General features: G+C 47.3%; 1 protein-coding gene across 1 annotated transcript in view; it reads left to right on the top strand.

Moving 5' to 3' along the window:
* The window catches only part of IGDCC3 (immunoglobulin superfamily DCC subclass member 3), a 104,540-nt gene that overhangs the window by 6,488 nt on the left and 75,228 nt on the right, over positions 1-22,824 (top strand). The window contains exon 2 of the mRNA XM_074917263.1: positions 4,495-4,800. Within this exon, the coding sequence (XP_074773364.1) occupies positions 4,495-4,800 (306 nt within the window). The remainder of the gene's footprint in view (positions 1-4,494; positions 4,801-22,824) is intronic.

The raw sequence follows: 22,824 nt of genomic DNA, 5'->3' as shown, positions 1-22,824 counted from the left end.
GTCTTTTAAGCTTCCCATTAATTCGAAGTTCTTTCTCTCAGCACTAAATAAATCTCTTGGTTCAAAAGCGCAAGTGCTAATTGGTTTCTCTGAGCATGCCTGTCTTCTTGATCAATAGGGGAAGTAGTTTTTGTTAAATATTTGCACATATAGTCACATATTGTATTGCTTAGGGAGACTGTAAATGTTTCTCAAAAGGAGACTTGTAGATTGAGGATTCCAATAATTTTCTTATGGCCTTTATGTCAGAGCTAATAACGCTTTTTCCCTCCATCCTTTTTCAGAAAGCAAAGCTATTTTCCCTTGTGCACTCCCCGGCGCAGCCTGCTGGTGTTGAGACAAGCAGTCTGTTCAGCTGCCTGTGTAACACCCCTGCCTCTAACTACAAACTCAAGCTGCCGTGAGCCGAGTTTTACAGTTTCTGCCTCGAGCAGAGAGAGGCTGTGACTCACGCTGCCTCACAGTCTGTTTCGGGAGGTAGCTGGGACGTTGTGTGGGATGAGCTGCGTTTGGATACACAGCCAGCTGTTGGAGAGGGATGGGGCTTTCAGACACCCCAAGTGAATGTGCACAGCCTTGGCGATTTCCTCTCTGTCTCTCTCAATTAATTGCACTTTTACCATTTCCATGTGCCTTCAGAGTGTCATTTACTTCCAACTTTGCAGCATCGTTTCTGTGACTCACTGCTAACTACAGTTATTTATGCTAACAGAGCTGGATCCCTCTCTTCCCCTGTCACCTCCTTACTTTGTATGTGCTCTCTTTCCAGCCGTCTGAGCTGACCTCTAGAGAAAATGCCAGGAACTTTCTTGTCCTGCCATGGAGATTCCTCTGTGAGTGTCCCTGTCCCTTTGTCTCTCATCCTGAGTGTCCCAGGGAGTCAGGGCTTTGCGTTCAAGAGTCCACCTTTGAGACCTGGAGCCCCACAGTGCCAATCTTGGAAGACCAAATCCCAACATCCCTGTTTGAAGCCTGATCCTTGAAAACCACTTTTAAGGCAAATAATCCCATGGTTACAACCAAATAGATAAAAGGGAGCCTTTAGAAGGGGACAAAGAAGGTGTAAGGCACCCAGATGCTACCATGCCTTGCATGCAGTTCTCTCTGGAGTGGCTCTGCATCAGCCACATGGATCTTAGGTTGGGCTTTTTGTGGACTAGTTTCTCATACCTATTCCTCATGGTGTGCAACAATGGGTAGTACAGCATCCCAGGGCCTGTCACTTTTTGACAAAAACCCTGAGGAACATGATACCTTGTAGAAGAGAGAGAGGTGTCCTTCTCACTAAGCCCACTCTGTGGCCCCAAATTAGACCATGAGGCTGAGGGCCGTAAGGAAGGGAGCTGACTTCAAGGTGACCTTTGGCTGGAGAAGAGCCCATGGCTACTTCTTCAGAGCTTTCTGCATGCTGGGGACCTGCTGGGCTGAGGTACCGTGGTGGTGCAGAAACACACTGAGGTCAGCTTGCCAGCTTGGTTGTTGCCGACCGTGCCACCGGGGACTCACTCATGTGCAAGATATTGACCCCTGGAAAGACAGAGCCTGTGGTTTTTGCAGAGTGGGATACTGAAGCCCTTGAGGACCAAAGCTCAGCTTTTTAAGGCAATTCCAGATCTATCTCTTTAATGATGCAGATAGGCAGCTTTAGGATGTGCCCATGGTGCCAGGGAAAGGCGTAGGGACTTTAGAAGAGCAGCAGATACCTCTCTGCATCTTTCAGCATCTAAGTATCTCAGGAGAAGAGAGACTTTTGTCTGAGTTTGCATGGGAAGCCCGTGTTGGGGTGAAAGATAGAGCTTGGCTTCTCCCAAATCCCCAAATGGGGTGGGCTTGCTTCTCCCCATATGTCTGTTTAGTTAGTCACCTGGTCCTGAAGGCCCAGAAAAGTGTCAGTGGGATTTCTTCAAGGTCAGAAAAGCATCCCCTGATAAAAGCACCCATTGAGGAGGAGTTTGTTTGGGTTGTTTTTTCTGGACACTGTGAGGTATCTGCGTGTTACAAACCAGCTGCACGCTGGTGGCACACCTTGAGGCACAGTCCTGCTCTCCTGGATCCCAGGACCAGCCAGTATCCATCCCCACCCCCACTGAGGGTGTCTGAGGGCACTGGTCCTAATAATGAGTGTCATCACTTCTGCTGCTCATGCAGCCTTGAGTTAGGATGTGGACCGAATGTTTATGGAGGTAAACATGATTATGTCCAATCACAGGCCTTAATGATGGTTATTAGAATGACAGCTATTGTGGCAAGGACATGTAATTATGTTGATTCTGCCTTTTATTGTCATATAATAATAAGCTGTTTTATCTAAGAGTGCAGGGGAGCTGGGGGAAGATGAGGCATTTATTGCATCAGGGGTTTTTTCTGATTGCCTGTTAGGTTAAATCTTGAAATCTTGTTCAGTCTTTCTGGAGTCAGAAGTCCCCCTCAGTTCAGTGTCAGGATGCAAGGGTCCTTATCCTATCTAACTGCCAGGAGCGCCCACGCAGGGAATGGGGCCCCAGCATGGTAGGTGCTGTTGAGACTCTGGCCACTTTGCAGAAAAATGCAGAGCATTCATCTAATTCCTTAATTTTCACAAAAAAAAGTAATTGATGGGTTTGTGCTGGCTGTAGTCTAACTTGAGAGGACCCCAGGGCTATCTCATAAAAAAGAAGTCACAGTGAGCGATAGATCACTGAGAGATGGCTGGAGCTAGCCTGACATTTTAAGACTTAATGGGTTAATAAAGTGTGTGTTTTAGGTGTCTGTCACTAAGTAGAGTTTGTCCATTCCCTGCACACACTCATACCTTGACGGCAGTACCTTTGACCTGCTGTGCACTACCCCTGCCTTCTTTGTCTGCTCCGTCCATCTGCCTCGGCTCAGGTTGCACTCAATGTTTATCCCTCGTAATCCAATTTAAGTTGCCGTAGAAAGCAATGGGGATTTACAGAAAGAAAGAAAAAAATCTCACTGGTTTGCAGAGCAGAAAAGACAGATTTTTTTTTTTTTCTTCTTCTTCAGGGTAGCTGCCTCTTCTCATCTCTTATTTCACTATGTATCAACAATCTGCCCTCCACTCCGTTTTTGAGCCTAGTGCAGTGAGATATTGTCCTGGGTGGGGGTCTGTATTAGGGATGGGCATTACAAAAACTGTGCTGTGGCTGGTGTTTGCCAAGAGAAATTGCCCGTGTGCGTCCCAGTTCTGTGAGCAGCTATGGAGTCAGTCTCCCTGAGCTCATGAAAGAGGGGAGAAGCTGTATCGCAGGTTTGAGCAGCTGGAAACCTCCACCCATCGATGGGCTCTTGCACAAGAACTGTTAGAAAGGCTTTCCCCATATTCAGATCAAATGGTAGTTTTCTTACTCCGTTGGAATTTCTTCTCCATTGCTCTTCTTTAAAAAAAAAAAATCACCTCCATCCCTGTATTTAAACCCTTCAGATATTTATTTGACTCCTGTTTCTTGGTCGCTTTTTGTCTTTCATGTCAGCTTGTATTTGGGCTAATCTTTAAACAATAGCTCTATTACTGTCGTCTTCTGTAGCATCTAATCATGACTGTATGGCAAATTATACCCTAAAAAGGTGTGCTGGACCAAGTGAAGCATAATATGCCAAAGATGTAGTGTTTAAACGTTCTGTTGGCAAAAGAAGTAAATTAGGATGTATCTGTATGATGGGAAGTGAGGGTTTGCCTATTGTTGGTACAAATTCTGCAATAACTTATCTCTCATGGACGTCGTTTAGTGTAATTGCTTTGCAAGAAACCTTTTGTGTCGCTGAGCCAGAACATTGTGCATTTGTATTTCGGTGCTTAACTTGCTCTTCATTAAGGACTGAATAGCACCATCCTTTTGCCTGTTACAGCGTGAGACAGACCAAAGCGACAGAAGGGCACGGTGTTAAGTGCGAGAGGCAAACATCCTCCCGCTCTGCCAAGGGGGAGAAGTGTCGCAAAGATGCCGGTGGCAATATGGTCCGAATCAGGAGCTGCTGAACCTCCTCTTCACCCCTGCTGGCTGTGTGGGGCACAGCACAGCCCCCACCCCACCTGGTTACCTGGGGGAGAGGAGTGGATTTTTTGAACTGGTGTAAACTTCTGCTTCTGGGGTGGGAATGGCTGATGCCCCATGCTCGTGTAAGTTTTTGTTGCCTATTGCTGCACCCCTGCAAAGGGAGGGGGAGTGGCAATCTGCAGGGGGGTATGAGTCAGAGCTGGGGCTTGGCACGCCACTGCCTGTCCCCTTCACTGGAGTCTCCAAAGGCAGCCTTGAAGGTCTCTGCCTGTGATTGTGCCTTTGGAAATTCTGCCCCAAGATTTTGAGAACAAAGCCCCGGGAGGCAAAGCATGCCCAAGGGTTTCATGTTTCTCTGAAACACTTGCACCCTGTAGTCATCTTGTAGCCCACTCTGTCCCGAATGTCTTCATCATCCTGTTAGCTGCCATAGCAGCTGGCTCTTGCTGCTTCTTGTGGACACACCGCTGACTCTGCCCTTCTTTCTTTGTTTTAGATTTTGGCCACTCCTCCGAGCTGGCGTTTGTTGTGGAGCCTAGCGATGACATAGCTGTGCAGGAGCAACCCTTGATCCTCTACTGCCAGGTGGAGGGCATCCAGCCCATCACCATCACGTGGCGGAAGAATGGCGTGATGATCGTGGACAGCGAGAATGCCTTTATGTTGGCCAACGGGTCGCTCTACGTCTCCCGCTTCCAGAGGGTCCGGGGAGATGGGTCCTCGGATGAAGGCGAGTACGATTGTATGGCACAAAACCACTATGGGCTGGTGGTGAGCCGGAAGGCGAAGATTCAGGCAGCGAGTAAGTACTGGCAATCCTGCAAGAGGCACTGGCTTTGCTGGGAAGCAGGAGGACAGCGTGGTGGGTGCTGGGTGTTGAGGCAGGGAGGATTAAAGAGGGGAGAGAGAAAAAAGAACCTGGAGCTGGTGTGGGGATCTAATCTGTGTAGATATCTAGGTGTGAAAGAAGAGCTAATCGGCCTTCTCAGGGAGAAAACTAAAAGCCACCTTCTAGCACTAAATTCCCTGCCTCAGAGGGGTAAGTTATGTTAAAGTCATGTGGCGAAGTAGTCTGTGGTTCCTGTATCTCCTGTGGTGGGTTTGGAAGCCCCTTTGCTGTGCAGCACGGCTGGGCTCTGCTTGGCAGGCAGCGCTTTCCAAACCATAGGCAAAGACCTTCTGAAGGTCATGGTTTCTTTCATTTTGTTATTTAAGGCAGGCAGTGTGGAGGCAGCAAGGTCTTATTTACTACCCGGCATGGCAGTGCCTTTGGGGGCAAGGCTAACAACACCAGACAGATTGTCTGGTGGGGGAGCTGGGAGGAGGAGAGAGATGAAAATGTCAGCGAGGGAATGAAATTTAAAGGTGGGGGAGGAAGAATTACAGGGCAGGCTGTGACTCCAGCCCTGCGCAGTACCCGCCTTAGCCCGTTGCATTGCTGTGGCCAGAGCAGTGGGTCCTGTTGGGTCTCCTGCCATGGCTGCTGTGTTCCCCCTTGCTGGCTCTGGTTGCTGGTTTGTTTGTCCCAGGACTGATGGCAGAGCTGAGGTGTTGTGGTGGTTTCTGTCCCTGTTGTGTTGGTGCCCAGCTTTGCCCACAGACTCTGTGGGCTCTGGGGGTGCAGCTGCTAATCCTTTTTGCATTCAACCAGAAGTCGCTGCTGCGTGTCATTTATATATGGGTGTGAGGACAGGTGTCTGGTAGGGCCCTGAGACCTGGTCGAATGCTGGTTTGTTAAATAAGTTCTACTGAAGGGTTCTCCAACTTGTCTGGGAAACGACTACTGTTGTTCTTTCTGTGCAAGCCACTTACTACCGCTTCTGTTGCGTTTGCAAATTGCGCTGTGATTTTTTTGGTGCAAAGCAGGAAAAGTCTATGGTAAAGTCTGGGGCTGTGATCCCCTGGTTGCGCTCCCCAAACCAGGGGGGCCTTTCGGAGCACTGCTGCACGCTCCCTGCAGCGCCAGGGCCGGCTGGCAGCCCACCAAGGGAACACTCCAGCCCTTGTGTATAACAATTCCCGAGTGCATGAAGTGGCCATCTGCAAACCTAGCTTTTCAGTAGTGTAAGAAGTGACATTGTCCAGGAGCCAAGGGCTTTGGGTCCGTGCCAGATTAGCAGCTGGATCTCAAACTTGTCAGTCTTGTGGTGCTAAACCTTGGAGCACTTTTGGTGAACAGCTCTGGCATTTATGAGCTGGGAGCTGACTGACGCACAATGTCAAACTTCTCGGACCTGTAAACAGGAGACATGAGAGCCGAAGGAATTACCTATGGGATAGTGGATTGTCAATAAACACTGTTATCTCAGCTCCTGCATCAATATGTATGTGATGTGCTGTGTGTTCCTGAATAGCATTTCCTTTTGTAGCCATAGTTTCACATGAATCAAAATGAAAAAGGGATTGTGTTGAAAATGCTCTGGACTCTACTCTGACTTCAGGCTTGGTTTCTTGCCAGCCTTGAGAAGAGATCTGGGAGAAGCCAGCACAAAACAGGGCACACCTGGCCTCGATGCCACAGGTGCCTGTGTGTAGTGGGAATAAACTGGGATGTTGTGGACATATGTAACCTTCTCCTCAGGGTGAGCTCACCTGCTGTGCCTGAACCGCATGAGCACGCGCTTGCACTTAGGACTCAGCTTAAACATAGGTGAAATCTCCTACGAATGAATCACAGTTGTACCTTCCAACCCCTGTGTCTCAGGGTGGTTACACACAAGGAATAGTGATTCTCCTTGCCCCAAGTCCCGTTAAGCAAATCAAACAAAGGAGGAGGGTAATTATCCCATTTTAGTGATGACAGGAGCATTGCATCGAAGAAATGGGTGCTTGCTGCCTGGAAGAAAAAAAAAATAAAAAATGAAGCACTAAGCAGACCTTTGCAGAGCAGAGTAAATACTGCCGGTGGGTAAAACCTCATCCCAGTGCTGATCTCTTCTTCCCTCTGAGCCTGACATCTGAACACAAAAGCAAAGGAGAAATAAAAACCTTTCACAAACAAAAATCTTGAAAGTTGATCAAGGCCGAGCTACTGAGGAATAAAAGGGATCTGACAGACCGGAGCCCCTCGAGAGCTCTGCTGCACTTTTCACTGTCTTCAAAGGCAGGCTGTTAGTCTCATATCACCGTTACAGACCCTGGCTTTGTATTATTGCTTGGAATATAATCTTCTTGGCTTGGAGGAATGTACATATTTGCATTCAGGAAATGTGGGCTGGATATCATATTTTTATGTTTCAAATTTACTTCAACACTTGGTACTGAGTAAAATTTAACTGGAAGAATATGCTGCTCTCAGCCACTGCGCGTGCGGCCCCGATGCGCTTGAGGTGCATACAGTTTCCCCACGGAACAGGCACTTCTTAAAACCTTCCTCTTAAGAATTGACTCATTAAATTTATTTAACTAAGATTCAGGAGATTTTCTGTATGTCGTCATTATTAATCGAAGATACCCAGCAGAGGGAAGTGGACCTTGGCTGGTTTGTGGATTGGCAGGTCAGGTGCTAAACACATTGATAACATTTTTGTAGTGTAACCTTCTTTTGAACAAGTACAAGTGAGCAAGAAGCCTACACGTCGCTGAGTTGAGCAGAGGCCCTCGGCTTTTCCACCCTCTGCCTAACATGTCAGTTGGAATTTTTTTGGTTGCTGTTTCTGCGTCTGTTCAAACTCTGGTGTCTTAGTTTAAAAGGTTGTGGAATGCAACATGTTTTTATAATCTGATCAGGTTATTGAATACAGATCTTCTTTCTCCTAATGACAGTTTCATAATTTTGCATGACTCCGAGCTGTCTTAATTAAAATCAGTTTTGTAGGCAGAGTGTTCTCTGGAGGCACTGCTTGGCTGTGTGTTCGCGGGTCTCTTTGAGGACCTGTATTTCCCTTGTGCATGCCAGAAGCTGATGCACGCCTTTGCTCTCTGGGGATGAAGATACCCTCTGAGCAGTAACAGCTAGAGCCTGCTCCTTTGGAAGGTGAGCTCCCTAAAATGCAGCTGCCTTTCTTCTCATCACCACCCTTTGCTTAACTTGGCCTTACTTGACTCTGATCATGTTGTCTCAAGGCATTTCCAGCCCTTTTTGCTGATGCTGTAATTTGATGGGAGCTGGCTCCACATCATCATAAATCACAGCCCAGCCGGTGGAGTAAGACCCATTGATTATATCACTCAATAACAAGCAGTTACCACTAATTGGAAATCACCATCAAACTGGGTATCGGATCAGGCTCTGCACGCGTCCAGCCTGAGAGTAGCAATTTTCCGTGTTTGATCCGGTGCTATAAAAAAAAGGAAAGAGGAACAGTCAGTCAATTGTGCAACTTAGAGCCAAAGAGGTTTCTTGAAGTTTGGTGGAATGGACCTGCCTAGTATCTGAAGTACTGGGGGACCTGAGAATAGCTCTGAAGAGATCTAGACTTGTAAAGACTCTTTCCTCATCGTGTCTTGCTGCAGGGGGACTGTTTGGTAGCCCTTGCCCTTCTCTGCTCCCTTACCTCTTCCCTTCTGTGTCCTGCCCCAAATCCCACTCCTCCATCCCACTGTGTTTGGCCGTCCATGGCACTTACCCCACCAGCAGGAGGGCAGGATTGATAGCCGGGCAAGGCAGATGTTATATCTCTTCTCTGCACTGATCCCTGCAGACAGCAGCAGCAGCTCCTCTCACCCAGCCTGAGGACAAGCACACTCTCCCCACAAACATGCTGGCCACTGTGGCCTCCAGGCCAAGGGTCTCAAGGTCATCTGTGAAATATAAAAAGGGGGAAGGTCTGGTGCATATGCATGCTTGCAATTTGGTTTCCCTGCCAAGCTGTGTGGCTGAGGGAGAAGGTGGTGAATTGCGGAGTTTTTAAAGCAGCAAAGATCTTCCCATCATTTCAGCTCCTCTGCACAGAATATATTCAGGGTTTAACCTGCAGCCCCCTTTCCAGGCTCTGGGGTGGTGGGAAGAGCTGCTGAGCCCAAATAATGGCAGCATTTATAAGAGTGTAGAGACAAGAAGGAAGTCTAAAAGGATTAGGGAGAGACAAAGGGGGCTGATTATTTTATGGGTCACAATACAAGGCATTAGAGTGAGATCACAAAGGGATGTAATTACAAAAGAAGGCCATACTGGGGGGATCAAACCAGGATTAGAGTGGGAAATGTTTTTACACAGTTTTGTTCCACTCATTATGAAGTTAGCATTTTAAATTAAGGTTTAAATAAGGTGGCACCAAAGTTGTCACCAAGGTATTTCCTGGGCAATGCCACTGTTTGGATGCAGATTGTGAGTCTTGGCTCAAAACATCAAGGCAGACCTTAAGCACGTGGGTTTGCTGTTGATTTTTCTTGTGCGTGTACAGTATCTGTATTGTCAGCAGAGCCCTACCTATAGCTTGTGCTTAGATTGAGTGAACCCACTTACACAGTTGGAAGCAGGATACTTTTGTGATGACACGTTTTAGTGGTGCGAAACATGTGCTGGAGGTAAAGGTATGCTTTGAAAGCAGGTGCCCTGGTGTCAGTTTGCGGCTCTGGAGACATTGGTTGTGTTACTCCCAGGAACTTTTGGCTAACGGTCACTTGCATTTTATTGCAGTTTAGCCCCTGCTGTTGCATGCCAAGTTTCCTTCATCCACAAACAAGATTTTTAAAAAATTTTTTTCAGTTGTGGCTCTGCTTGCATTTAATGCCCTTTCTTCTCAAATGCTGAGTAGGAGGGCTTAGTACTGATGCAGTGATGTTTCTTTATTGTCTGTGCCTTGAATGCTTATGGTTCTGGGTAAGCCCAAAGCAAGTTCTGGGCTTGTAGCAGTGGGTCTCAGAGGGGAAAAATACCCATGAGGAATTACTGGGAAAAAAAAAAAAAAAAAAGGAAAGAAAGAAATTAAGTTAAGCCAATAGACTGTGGGAGGTTTCCAGGGAATGGGTATGATGGGTGAGTGGGTTATTTCCCTCCATCAGCTCTTTTGGCTGCCTCTAGGACGTGCTGGCTCACGTGATGCTGCCTCCCACATCTGTACTGCAGTATTTGGCCCTGTGTGTGCTGCAAAACAAATGCACAAATATAGGAGTCACAGGGGGGAGATCAGAGAGATTTGACTGGGAATTTTAGTAGATTTGTGGGATTAAAAGAGTTTGTCACTTACCACCCACTGCATTTCAGTGTCTGCATCTAACAGCCAGGATTTATCCTGAGAGTTGAGCACATTATAAGACCATATTTCTTTTGGCTGCTCATTTCTTAGCAGTGTGATAATTATTTAAATATCATCTTGCACTTCTTCGTGAGGCTTCCAATGTGGATGCGCCAACCTTAGCTCCGGCAATGTTATCTCTCATATAGGGGGTTTGCACTGCAGGCAGTAATGTCACTTAGTCATTTATAGAAAGCTCAGGGGAAATATATCTGAAGAATTTCATTAATGGTAGCACTGTTGAGTTATTTGTCTCAATTAACTCTTGGAGCACAGCTGAGGAAGTTCTGACATCTCTGCAGACCGCACCTGCAGCATGAGGCTGCTCCTGAGTTCGCCGTCTGCTTTTTTAACACAGGATGATGCTCTGCTGGTACCTGCGTGGGCGACTCTGTGGAGATGACATGGTGCCCAGCCTCATGTGCTGTGACACTGCTTGTCCCTCTGCCTGCTGCTTTCCTCCAGCCTCTCCTTGAAGCGTGGAGCCACCCTCCTCTGTTATTTTATTCAGGTGGGCAGGACTCTGCTACCTTGGTCTTCTGCTTGCAGTCATCACCCCGGGATATCTTTGGTGCTGTCACCTAGACCAGCTCTTTATCTACTTAGGCTCATCTCAGCTTAAGGATTTGTAATGCTACTAGTTATACAGTTGTTTTTCCAATGGGCTAGTGAGACGACATGATGGTTATATATGGCTTTCACTCTCATTCTGCCCTCCAAGGGTCCCAGCTGGCCATGGTGTGGCCAGCAACATCCATGCACCATCCGTGCCTCAGTTTCCCCTCTCTGAACTCGGGATGGGTTTACTGTCAGTGTCATTGTTTGCACACCCCTGTGAGCACCTTGAGAGGGGTAAGTTGCTATTTTCTGTTTACTGGGGACCCATGTTATCTGGATATGGTGTTTCATCTGCACCCTCGCTTCCCTGCGAGCCTGCCAAGAGGTGAAGTGTGCGCAGTGCCGGGGGAAGGCTGGTGTCCAGGTGAGAGGCGGGCTGCTTTGCTGCCACCGTTCATTGGCAAGGCTGTGAGTAGGAATTGATTTTCGGGGGCATTTGACCAGAGCAATCAATGCTCTTGATCTAGCAGGTAACCAGTGAGTTAAAGGAAAGCATCGCTGCATTTGTCTGGAAACTCTGGTCATGGCTGTAACCTACAGTTACTGAAAAAAGCAAAATACATAAATAAATAAGAGGGTATGGAAGCTGTAGAGAAAAATACCTGATTTTGTCAGGGCTGTGTCTTGTGTGCTGATCACTGCCCACAGCAGCCTGCCCGCTATGAGATCAGAATTTGGAGACCCTGCTCTGAGTGTCTGGGGCCTTTGGGTGCAGTAGTGATATGAGCAAGGGTAGACTTCACAAATCCCCTCTTAGGGGTGAGTCCCTGCACAGGAGCCAGAGCTGTCTTCCCAGGGCCAGTGGGATGAGACCCGGGAGAGCTGTTGGCCGGAGCTCCCCGACACTGAGGGATGGTGGATCCCCGTTCCGTGCGCTGCCTCTTCTGCTCCGGTTTTGGCTCTACCCACTGTCGCAGCCCTGTTGCCGGGAAGGGAGTCTGCTCCCACTCCTCCTAGGCACAGCATATGGTTTTCAGAGAGGTTCTTGCTTTAAACCCAATTTTACAGTTGGGTTGACTGAGGCAAAAGGAGGTCAAACGATTCGCCTGAGGTCACTCAATAAGTGGCTCAGATTAAATCTCAACCCACGATGCTGCCCGTTCCCAGCGCTGGCTGTGCCGGCCGGACCAGATGGCCTTCTGAATGCGGCGTCAAGATCCTCAGCTTTTTCTCTCCCTCATTGTTCTCCATTGTGGGCTTCTGAATGCAGGACCTTGAAAGTGAGAGTCATTTGGATTTGCCGAGTCCAAGTTATTCTGTTTAATGACATGGATTTGCACGAGAGGGTTTAGACACACTGCTTTGCTGCGGAGGCTTGAATTTTGCAGAGGTTTACCTCTTTGCTTCAGTTTTGTGATGTTAAAACTCTCTCTGCCCCCACCAACTAAAAGTGGTCCCCTACCCTTTCAGCTGCCCTGCTGCTGTCTCACTGGCTGAGCAGGGCTGCCCTGGCCTTGTACCTGTGCAGGTTTGTCCATAGGGCTCTCGGGCCTCTGTGATAATTCCCTGGGTGATTTTGCTGCAGCTTTCGCACCACTCTGGTTTGTCTGTGTAGTTTGTGCCTTCCCTGTAAGCTTGGTCCTGGGCTCACACAAGGGTATGGGCATAGGGTGCTGCTGGATGGACCGTGTCGTGCGTTTGGGTCTGGGAACCTGCAGGCTCCCGTGTTAGCACTGGAAGCACAGACAGGGATGCTGACATCTCCCTCCTGATCTAGTGTGGTGTCCCATGCATTGCTTGTGACAGGAGTAGGGGCCACAATGCAGTTAAAGCAGTGCACTGGGTATCACAAGATGAGCTCCCCACTCTCTAAATTAAGGATCTGCCTGGAAAAGCACGGCTCCGTAAGCTCTTTTGGAAAGCAGGTGGGCAAATCCTCGGGACTTGCCTAGCAGAGACCATCTGCCCAAGGAGCAGCAATGCTAGGGTAGCTGTTCCTGCCCACATGCACCCACCTACCTGAGGTCCTCGGGTGGTGGGGACCTCTCCTGCACCCACACATCTCTCTGCATCCAGTCTCCTGCAGAAGGCCCGCTCACATGCCTCAGTAAGTTGGCAACTCTTGAGCATGCCTTGATTAATGGTGGTTTTTTGTCAGTCCTAAGAGGTCCCCATTATGTGCCTTTGATGCTGCATTTTGCACTTACCACTGTCACTGAGCTCAATGACTAATTTTCACAGGTCATGGGAGAGGGACAATGGATTGGGCCACATTTGGAAGAAACAAATGAAATTTTGCTGCAACTGAGAGCACTAATTAAGAGTGAGGATCAATTTGGATGTACAAAAGAGATAGTTTTAGGCTGCTGGTGTGTAAATGAGTGGCAGTGTTGTGGTAGCAAAAAAGGCTCAGTGTGTGCATACTTCAACTGCAGCATTGTACTCCACTGCATTTCATCAATCCTTCTGTGATTATTCATCGAGGAAAAACCAAGTGTTTTCCTGCCTGCTGTGCCTGGGAAAGGTAGGGACAGCAAACCTACTGGATCAAGTCATGGTTGATCCCTATGAAATGTTTTGGGCCAGGAACAGGAGCTTGTGTTTCTTCAATTGCCTTGTTCGTCTTGGAGCATGGCACTGCAGATTGCCTGGTGGCTTTTGAGCGCAGTGCATTGCGTTCCCTGCCCAGCTCTGTGGGCAAGATGATGCCCATCCTCCCCTCAGGCCATAGCTCATCTTGCCAGGGATTGCACTGCTTTGCTGAGACTGCAGAGGAAAAATGCTGATTTGGAAGATGTGTCAAAGAGGGAAGGGGGACAGTGAATTGTCCTCAAGGAGGATGTCATGGATGCAGCAGGAGGGGCAAGGAAAAGCCAAGGATGTGCAAGCTGAGTTCATGGCTTCACTGTGCATTGAAGAAACATGATTCAGGTTCACCCACGTCTTCGCATACCACAAAATGTCAGAAATAATGTGTATTTGGGATGAGCTGGTTGCAAATATCCAGGTTTCCAGGGTGTGCTGGTTCACAATCAGTTTGCAGATCATTTTGGTGAAATCATGCCTATTTTTGGTTGGATTTGCCTTGGGCAGAAAGGTAGGAGCATTGACTGGAGCATCCTTTTGCCAAAAGGGTTCTCCAAGGCCTGTGGGGTTCCCATGAAGCAAAGGCTAAATGGATTTGAATCCAAACAGATTAATGGTACTGAGCAAACTTCCAAGATGATCAGGTGGAAGCGGCAGTTCTGTTTTCCCTTGTTCCTTGGTGTGGTTTTCCTATTACCATTTTTCTTTCCCTGCAGCTCAGTGTCTTCCCAGAGGGCAGTGGGGCATTCAGCCTGATTCTAGGGGATTGCTTTTGTCCTGAGCTCTGTACGGTGACACTGCCCTGAATGGCCAGGCAATATGCCTGCATCCCTTTGGTCCCCAGTGTGGCAGCTTCATCCGAGGTGAGGGTGCTTGCTCAGGGCACTTTGTGTGCTCGGAGCAGCATCCATGTCCAGCTCACCATGGTTTCCCACGGCAATGTGTAAAGAGGCGGGAGGGAAAGTCATGACTGCATCTTTCATTAGTGATTCTAATGCTTGAGGGGAGAAGAGAGGCAGGGCCCCAAGGGGGTCAGCTTGAACTCTCAAAAAAAAAGGGAGGGGAGAGAGAAGACAATGTCTTTGCATGCTGGACTGGCCATTTGAAAGATGACAATAAAAACAGTTGTTTTGTTTTTTTTTTTTTATGGTAGCTAAAGAGAAAACAGCTACCTTGTCCCCTAGGACTTTTAATGGTAGCCAAAACCAGCTTCCTTGTCCCCTGGAACACCCCTGGGTGCTCTAGATCTTTGCAAGGGCTCAGGCTCTGCAGGCACCCAGCTCCTCTAAATGACAGGGGCTAGTCAACATCCAAAAGACAGAGCCTGAGCGCGAGTCTTAAGGGTCCAGACTTGACTGTTTTGGCTAGAAGCAGGGTGGTGGTTGATGCCTTGGGAAGCATGGTTCTGCTATTGCTGTCCCGTGTGACCTTGGGCAGCTCTCCCGATGCCCTTGTTATCTCCAGGAATCAGGGACAGAGGCATTGGTGCTCCCCAGCCTCTCCCAGCCCCTTTGGGTTTGGGGGCCTGTCGCCCACAGACAGACTGTGCCGAGCTGGTGCCACGGAGCCTTGACCCTGCTTGAAGCTGTCAGAGCCGGTTATTGGCACCGGCAGCTCGTTCCCACCGCAGCAGGTCTGGGGAGGCTCCTTCCCTCCAGGCACACTGCTCGTGCTGATTGCTCTGCAGCTAATTTGGGGTTGGGGAGTTGGGGCACTGCAAGGACCTTATGTCGCTGCCGGTCATTGATTTTCACGAGGCTCGTGGATCTGGCTTTTCTGAGACCTTTGAGCTTCTACCCAATCATCTGGGAACCAGCCAGGGGGTTCAGAAGTTTTTAGAGGAAGACAGAGGTCCTTGCATTGTATGTTCAGGAGCAAAAGCCTCTTAAACAACAAGTATTAAAAGTCAGCGTAGGTGTAGGTACACAGGAGGTGTTTGTGTTTCTGCACTGGGGAACATGTACAAGCCTTGCTGTTTTAAAGCATAGTTTGCATACGTTTGAAGCACCTCTGTGATTCATCGTGCCGCGTCCTGCAGGGGAAATGGGATTTGTTCTTGTACAGCTCCGTGCCCAAGGGTAGCCTGCTTAATTTTTCTTTTGCTAACTAGGTTCCCTCAAGAATGAGAGATTACCTGATCTTCCAAAAGCATTTCCAATGTGCGGGGAAGTCTGGATGACTCACAACTTTTAATTAGCTCTCCTGACCGAGGCAAGGATCCCTCCCTTCCTCCCTCCGTTACAGAGAGGTGGTGATTAGAATTACAATGAAGATAATCCAAACTGTATGTGTAGGGTTTTCTGTAAGCGGAGAACAAAGCAGGACATCCATCTGGTGAGTGTGAGCCCATAATACCTTTCTGCTCATTTCTCCAGTGCAACAGGAGCTGCTTGGGACGGAAGCAGGCTCATTATTTTGGAAAGGCTTGCTGACACGCAGAGCAGGGCTGGCTTGTAATCTCTGAGGCACTGAAACTGCTGCTCAGGAAGGAGCATTGCTTTTATTTTTAAGTCTACCTTTGTATTTCTCCTTGTTAAAATCTGCAGTGATGAAGAATACCAACCTCTTCTGAGCCTGCCTTTAATTAGTGTATGAATGAGAGATGCCCTTAGTTTTAGGAAGGCTAATCAAAGCTGTAAGTGAGTTTTAAAAGGCACTACCCAGCAGCCGAGCTAAGCCTGTCCTGTGACAAACATCCCAGCAGCAGTGAGGAAATGCATTAGCTGGAGACAACCTCCTTTTTGAATGATGCTATTTCCCCTTACTTAAAATTTCTTTCTCTGTATTGGATAGAGCTCTTGCCTCAAAACTTTGGCATCCCCTTATGTCCCGTCTTTGCGTCGGGAGGCTCGCTTGGTGCCGTGGGGTCTGCTTTCCCAAGCTGTGCCTGACGGCAGGCAAGGAAGAGGCAGAGTTTGCAGCAGAGAAATGTGATCTTGGGATGTTGGGCCCTTGGCCATGGTGCTACTTGTGCTTTACAGTCAGTTGGATTTTGCCAGGCTGCTCCAGCCCGGCAAGAGATGGGCCCATTGTGACAGGGCCGCCTTGGTGAGAAAGAAACAACAAAAAGCCGTTGTGGAGGAGCAGCCGGCACTCCGTGCTGCCGCTCGCCACCATGACAGCAATGCAACGCATGCTTCGACTCCTGCCATGGCAACAAGTTCATCCTTAGGCCAGTACAACGGTTGGCCGCAACGTGGCAAGGCGGCCAGGAGCCGCCCCAGCCTTGCGGCATCCCCAGAAGGACCCAGGAAGGCAGGAAGCATGGGAATAGGTTTTGTGCCTGCAAGATGCTCTGCCAGCTGCAAAATTCAGGCTGCTGGTTTCCTACCCAAAAAGGACAGGCGAGGCACTGGGCAGTCCTTTTGGGATCCAGAGGTGGGCAGCATCGGTGTGCAGAGTCGTGACAGTTCTTGCCCTCCAGCACAAAGAGCTCAGGAAGGAAGATGGAGAGCCCAGATCCAAGGAAATGTTGGTCAAACACAAGGAATCCATTCCTCCTGTTAGTGCTTCAGGCATTAAAAAAATCCTCCTTGCATATCAGAGCTAAGTGCAGCATTTGCTTTGAAGGTAATGTCTCTTCAAGCCAGGATCCCGAGTGCCGAACTTGCCACTGGCACCTCCTGGCAACCCTGCACGAGCCAGGCGTGCCGGTGGGGTGCAGCTGGTGTGGCTCAAGGGGCAAATATGATCAGCTGTTGAATGGCAGAGATTTGAGATGTCATGCCAAGGCTTCATGTTTTGATTTTTGTAAAGCATGCTGTGAAATTCATAGATGGAGTATTTCTGGGGAGCTGCTTTGCTTCCTGTACGAAAAGGGGGGGGAAAGTGGAAAATAAATAATGTGCTATATTGACAGCTTTCAGCATTAAAAACCTGATTTGCACTGTCTTTCCCTTCCTAAAATTGTAACACTACTTCTGAATTCTTGATAATAAAAAATAGCAAATTATCAGTTCCTTTAGGTCGTCTATTGACTTTTAGCTGTTATTGTACACAAGTCATGTTTCTAGTATTTGTGATTCGTAGAGAAAAAAAAAAGCTTGAAAATATCTCGCTTTTAACATAACAAGAGCTAAGGTTGACAGAACTGCGAAACGCTGAAAGTTTGGGCTTCACGGCATTGCCAGACATCACAAGGTCCTTGATGACATGATGAGAGCTGGGAAAGCTGAATAAACTGATGAGCTTTTTCCATTTTGGTCCCTTGTCATGTAAATAGGCTCCAATCTGCATGTCAGATCCCTTGGGTAAGGGAGTGTAATAACATTAAAAATAAGGCAGCAAAAACCTCAAGGTGTGTGTGTGTGTTAGCAATCTTTAAACAGGAAAAAAATATGCTTGAAGGAGTTTGGATCAGGTGAGAGGGCTCCTCGTTACTGCTCTGCTTCTAATGCAAAAAGGTAACTGCCATGGCTTTAAAGCAAGTACTTTAATGCTACATAAATATAATTGCTTCGATGAAATGTCTTTAGCCTCCTGAGGGAAGTTGTAGTCTGGTAAGCTTTTAGATATGAATGGACGACTCTGTAATTGCTATTGTTTCTGAGACACATTAGGAAGGCCTAATGCTGATCACTTCTGGCATGTTATGGAAGCAGCGTAATGGCAGTCCCACGCAGCGTGCAGGGGAGAGGGTATTAGTATGCATTTTGCAGGATGAAAAACTGACAAACGCTTCAGGACTGGAAGTTTTTTTCCTAATTAGATTGTGGGCTTGTGAATTGTATTTGATTTTTTTTTTTTTTTTTTTTTTTCCCTTTTCCTGCTGGTATGCGGAGTGTAGGTATCTAATTCTTTGCAATTTAGGCTTTGGATAATGAGCTTGAAGGCAACATCTCTGAGGAGTGTGGGATTGATGGGTTAGTACATCAGCTCTGGTTAGTGCAATCTCCTGACTCTGACAGGGTCCAAACCAGCTGGTTCAGAGAAAAGGGCAAGACATGGGTATTGAGAATAACTTTTTTTTTTTTTATTATTTTAATACTGATTAGTAAAACATGGGATATTCTGATACATGAGATGTGCTTCCATCTCTGGATTGGGAGCAGCTATATTTAAAATTCAGAATCTGGACGTAAAGATCATTCCTAAAAGATACCTTGGGTTGTTTCCTGGTTTTGGAGACTGTAAGCATCCTGTTTTCCAGCTTTTCTTCATGGCACAGGGGCCAGAAATGCTAGCAAAGTGCTCTGGCACAGTAAGCAACTAGGTGGGAGTTTAAGGACCTTACACCATCCTAGTAATTCTGGCTTTGGTGGCATTTTCCTGGCAGCAAGTGAAACCCAGGTCCGAAGAGGCAGCAGCGTGGCCAGGAGGACTGGCACATCCTTTCGGGTATTGATGTAATTCTCATGCTATCAGTCAGACACGGGGTTATTCCTCATTTTCTGCTGGGCAGTGTTTTTTAAGTTCTTCTCAGTGCTGTTGGACTGCAGTCGTGTTCCCTGCCAGAGACAGGGGCCTGTTCGCAAAACCAGGGAGGTTTCCAGGCTTGGCTGGAAGAATTAAGGCCAGTGCTAGGGCTGGGTATGGCAGGCAGCTGAGATCTCCCATCGCACTGGTACTCACTCATTACAGATTAAACCCTGCACGTGGCTGGATGGTCTGTAGGGGTTAGTCCATGTCCTGTGCCTTATTGGAAGTGGCATTACTTGGAAGCTTTGCCATCATTTGCTTTGCTTTTCTATTAATGTGCCTTATTTCCATGGCTCTCCTCCCAGAGGTAGCATTCCTCAGACTAAGTGTTATGTTGCTCAGACTAATACTCCCTGATTTCAGAGACTGGCCTGCTGATTCCCAGGGTGGGAGCCTAGCCAAGCAAAAGCCATGGGATTGCCCATTTTATCTTTTGCCTCCGTGTGCTGATCTGGACCTTGTCCATACCATCAGGTGCATGCACAGCCTGGCTGCTGGATGTTTCTTCCTTCCATCAGCAGCTCGTATATTTTGTCAGTGATGCTCAGAGCTCCAAATCTCTTTTTTTCCTAGCTCTGTTAGCACTGACTTTAGGAGTGGTATCAGTTTGTGGTTGTTTTGTTGCTTGATCCTGCAAGAATATCTATCAGGTAGTAGCCAAAGGAAGATTTATTTCTGCCCTTGGGTTGTGTGGGTGTCTCTAAAATGCTGCTGTCTCTCACCATCCCCTGTGCAATTCCAGCTTGTTTACCAAAGTTGGTCCCAAAATGTTGGGAGCTGCTGGGCCTGGAGAGAGAGCCTGGAAAAAGCTCTTCTGGGGACAAAACAGAAGAGATGGCATTAGGTCCTTTATCGTTGTCCTGTCCTTGTGTAGGGACTGATGTAAATGTAGTCCTCATCTCCGCTGCACCATTAGCATCCTATTATAAAATGAAAAGTAATAACTTACTGATGCTTTCCCTTGAATGTTTAGCCTCAAGTGGTAAATCTCGGTCTTACTTGGAATTTATTTTCATTCTGGAGATTTTTACTGCCTTCAGAAACTTCACTTAGAAGAGTGAGATTTTATGGCTCTAAACGGTATGGTTTAAAAGACTGGGGTTTTTTATCCCATGGGCTTTTCTTCAAGGAATATGAGAGGGGTCGTGTAATCCTTGACATACAATAGATTGTCCCAGATTAATAACACACTATTTTTCACTGTGAACACAGTCCTGGCCCACTGTAATTTACTCTCCATCCTGACATGCTGTTAATTAGGATAAACGCTTATGTGAATACTCCGCATATGGCCGGTGCCAGCTTTCATAATAAGTTGCCCCAAAAGCGTGAGGAACGAGGGGTAGTGAGTCAATGAAAATCCTGTCATAAATTGACTTTTTGTGTCCTGGCAGTGCTTGGCTGAAAGCCAATGACAATAAGAGTCCGGCGTGCCAGAATTCACGGGCAAATAACACTTTTCCACTGCAGCATCCTTACAAGACACCCTCCCAGCAGCCGTCCGTCCTTCCTGCCTGCCACTCATTCCCTTGTGTCCAAGGAGGCTGTCGAGGGGGGGGGAAGTGTCTCTGTGTTGTGATGGGGTGCAATGAAAACATGAGTGACAGAGTGACATTTTGACAGCTTGACTTCAGGTTCCTACTGCAAATGTAAATAAGTTCATTTGAATCCAATTTATACAACCTGGAGTTTTTAATGGGAAATAAATGGAGGATTGCTTAAAGGTGACTTTTAGGGATTTTATTTTTTTAATCTGGGATTTTTGTGGGGTTTTTTAATGGGTTCAGCCACAAATTTCCATGACATTGTGGAGGTCGAAGTGATCTCTGTCCCAGTTGCATGTTTTTCCATCAAATTGCTTTGTTTTCTCCCAGTTTAATGCTAATCCCCATCTGAGTCGAGAGACTGCCAGCAATGTAGTTCATTAAATGTACCTATTGAGCAGCTGATAAAATTGAACTACAATCCCATCCTCCTCAAATCAAGGACTCTTAAACAGCCAATAGTCCATTTTATCTTTTTCCTAAGGGGTCTAATCTATTGCTCTTTCTCACTTGGAGACTTGCTGTATTTTCACTGGAGAAAAGTCGCTGAATGTCTTGTCAGGTGGGAACAAGACTGGTTGAATTGTGCCTCAAAGTGTGATTTATTTAGATGATCTTGGTACCTTGGGAATTTCTTACTCCTTGTTAGTGCTCCTTGTAGTAACTCCTGCCTGAGATTTGGGTGAGTAGTGCTGGAAGATGCAAACTCTGGTTTGCATTCCCCTCAGAGGAGCAATACAGCTGCGGTTTGGTAAAAGGTGGCATGAGATGACCCCCTGCATGACAGCATGTGGAGCCATGTGGGATGCAGAGCTCTTGTCCTTTTGGGGTCTGATTGCAGCACTGCTCTCGTACCTTCCTTCCAGGGTCTCTTTCTTGCTGGTTTTCTCAGAGATACGTATGCCTCTTCTTAGATTCCTTGGAGAAGCTGGGTAGCTCCTCCAATATTTCAGATAAAGCACCTAGACCAAAAAGACTATGGGGTTGAGATGGACCGTGGCAAGATCTGACAAAAGCACAGGAAACTGAAGCTCACCCGAGGCCAGACCCTTATCCTGATGTCTGGCACAGCAGAGCAGGATGTGATGCCTGCTGACCCGCACAAATGTGGGTCCGAGTGGACAAACAAACTGGGCTCAGCACTGCTTCCCAAAGGGACCTGTGTACTGAGGAGGGTTTAAATATTTTCCTTGGTGCTGCAAAATGCTAGGGAGGCACAGTGGGTGCAAATAGAGCTTAAAGCAGACTGGATTTTCATGTAGTTGAGTCTTTGGACTGAGCTAGCTCAGATTTCCTCTGGTTTCCTTCTAGCAGAGAATCTGGAGAAGGACTAGGGGATCTCATGGTGTGTTAAATTCAGCTTGTCCTTGTGGGCCTGAAAAGAGACTGGAACTTTCTGCTAGTTGAATATACACCATTTACTGTTTGTGTTTTGCAGGTTGTGTCAGAGTTGCCTTGTAGCTGCTGGTCCTCAAATGAGTGGCTTAAACCCTGGGTATTTAAAAAATTTTGAAAACAGATACAGGGTTTTGTGGGTTTGTCTTTTTTTTTTTCTTTTTTTTCCTCCTGAAATTTTTCAGTGTTCCTTGAGTCGGAAGTTTTGCAGTCCATGGCAAGAAAGTCTCAAGCAGTAACAAAGAAAGTGCTCTGTGGTGCAGCCAATTTAGCTCATTCACCACCCAGCCTCTCTCCAGGTAATGGGAGTTTATGCACATCTATTAGTGTATGGGGTTTTTGATTGTACAATTCTCTGTTCCTGGGTCTGCATCTGGAGTGGATGAGTTATCTTGGCTAAGAGTTAGAAAATCTTTAAGCCTAACCACAGATACAGAGATCACACAGACCTCGTAGCTGTAGGTGTTTGACTTGGGCATCTGGGTGCCTTGAGATGTGGAGGTGAGACATGATCTCCTAGCAAAGCCCTAGTGTCACACCTGGAGTTTTGTCCCTGCAGGGACTTCAGAAGCCTGTGTTGCTGCAGGTCGATGGAGGATGTCACCCAGGATTTCTAAGAGGTAGCAGATTGCTTACTCCTTACACCCAGACCTGTGAACACCCATGATGGATGTTAATGAAGCATCTGCTTCCTTCTCAGTTTAAAGTGAAAGGGTGGCAAGGTAAAGTGACAGTCAGACCTCATTTATCTTAATGAGAAGGGTCAGGAGTTTAATGGAGTTTTGCTTAGTGAGGGTGTTTCAGCCTACCCTGGGTTTGTTTGGGAGACAGTTTGGGTCCATGGGGCTTTTTAGCTCATGTGGTGTGGCTACCTGGGATTTAACGCTGATGTCCTCTGAAATCTTTCCTAGAGAAGGCAGTTTTGGAAGAAATCCAGGAGACTTTTTAGTATGTCTTCTGTGACTTAGTAAATGTTTTGGATAATGATGTAGTGAATTTTGCAGACAACTTTTCCCTGGCTAGCCTGGTGCATGTGGCTGTGTTGCATCCATCTCTGAGATGTGTGCTCTGCTACACAACGGTCACTTTGAAGCTCTTTCCTATAACAGTTTAGACATTTAGCCAACGTACTTAGCAGATACCAGC

This window comes from Athene noctua, chromosome 13 (assembly GCF_965140245.1).
Source record: "Athene noctua chromosome 13, bAthNoc1.hap1.1, whole genome shotgun sequence".
In the NCBI taxonomy this organism is placed as follows: Eukaryota; Metazoa; Chordata; class Aves; order Strigiformes; family Strigidae; genus Athene; species Athene noctua.
This window is presented reverse-complemented; position numbering and strand designations above follow the sequence as displayed.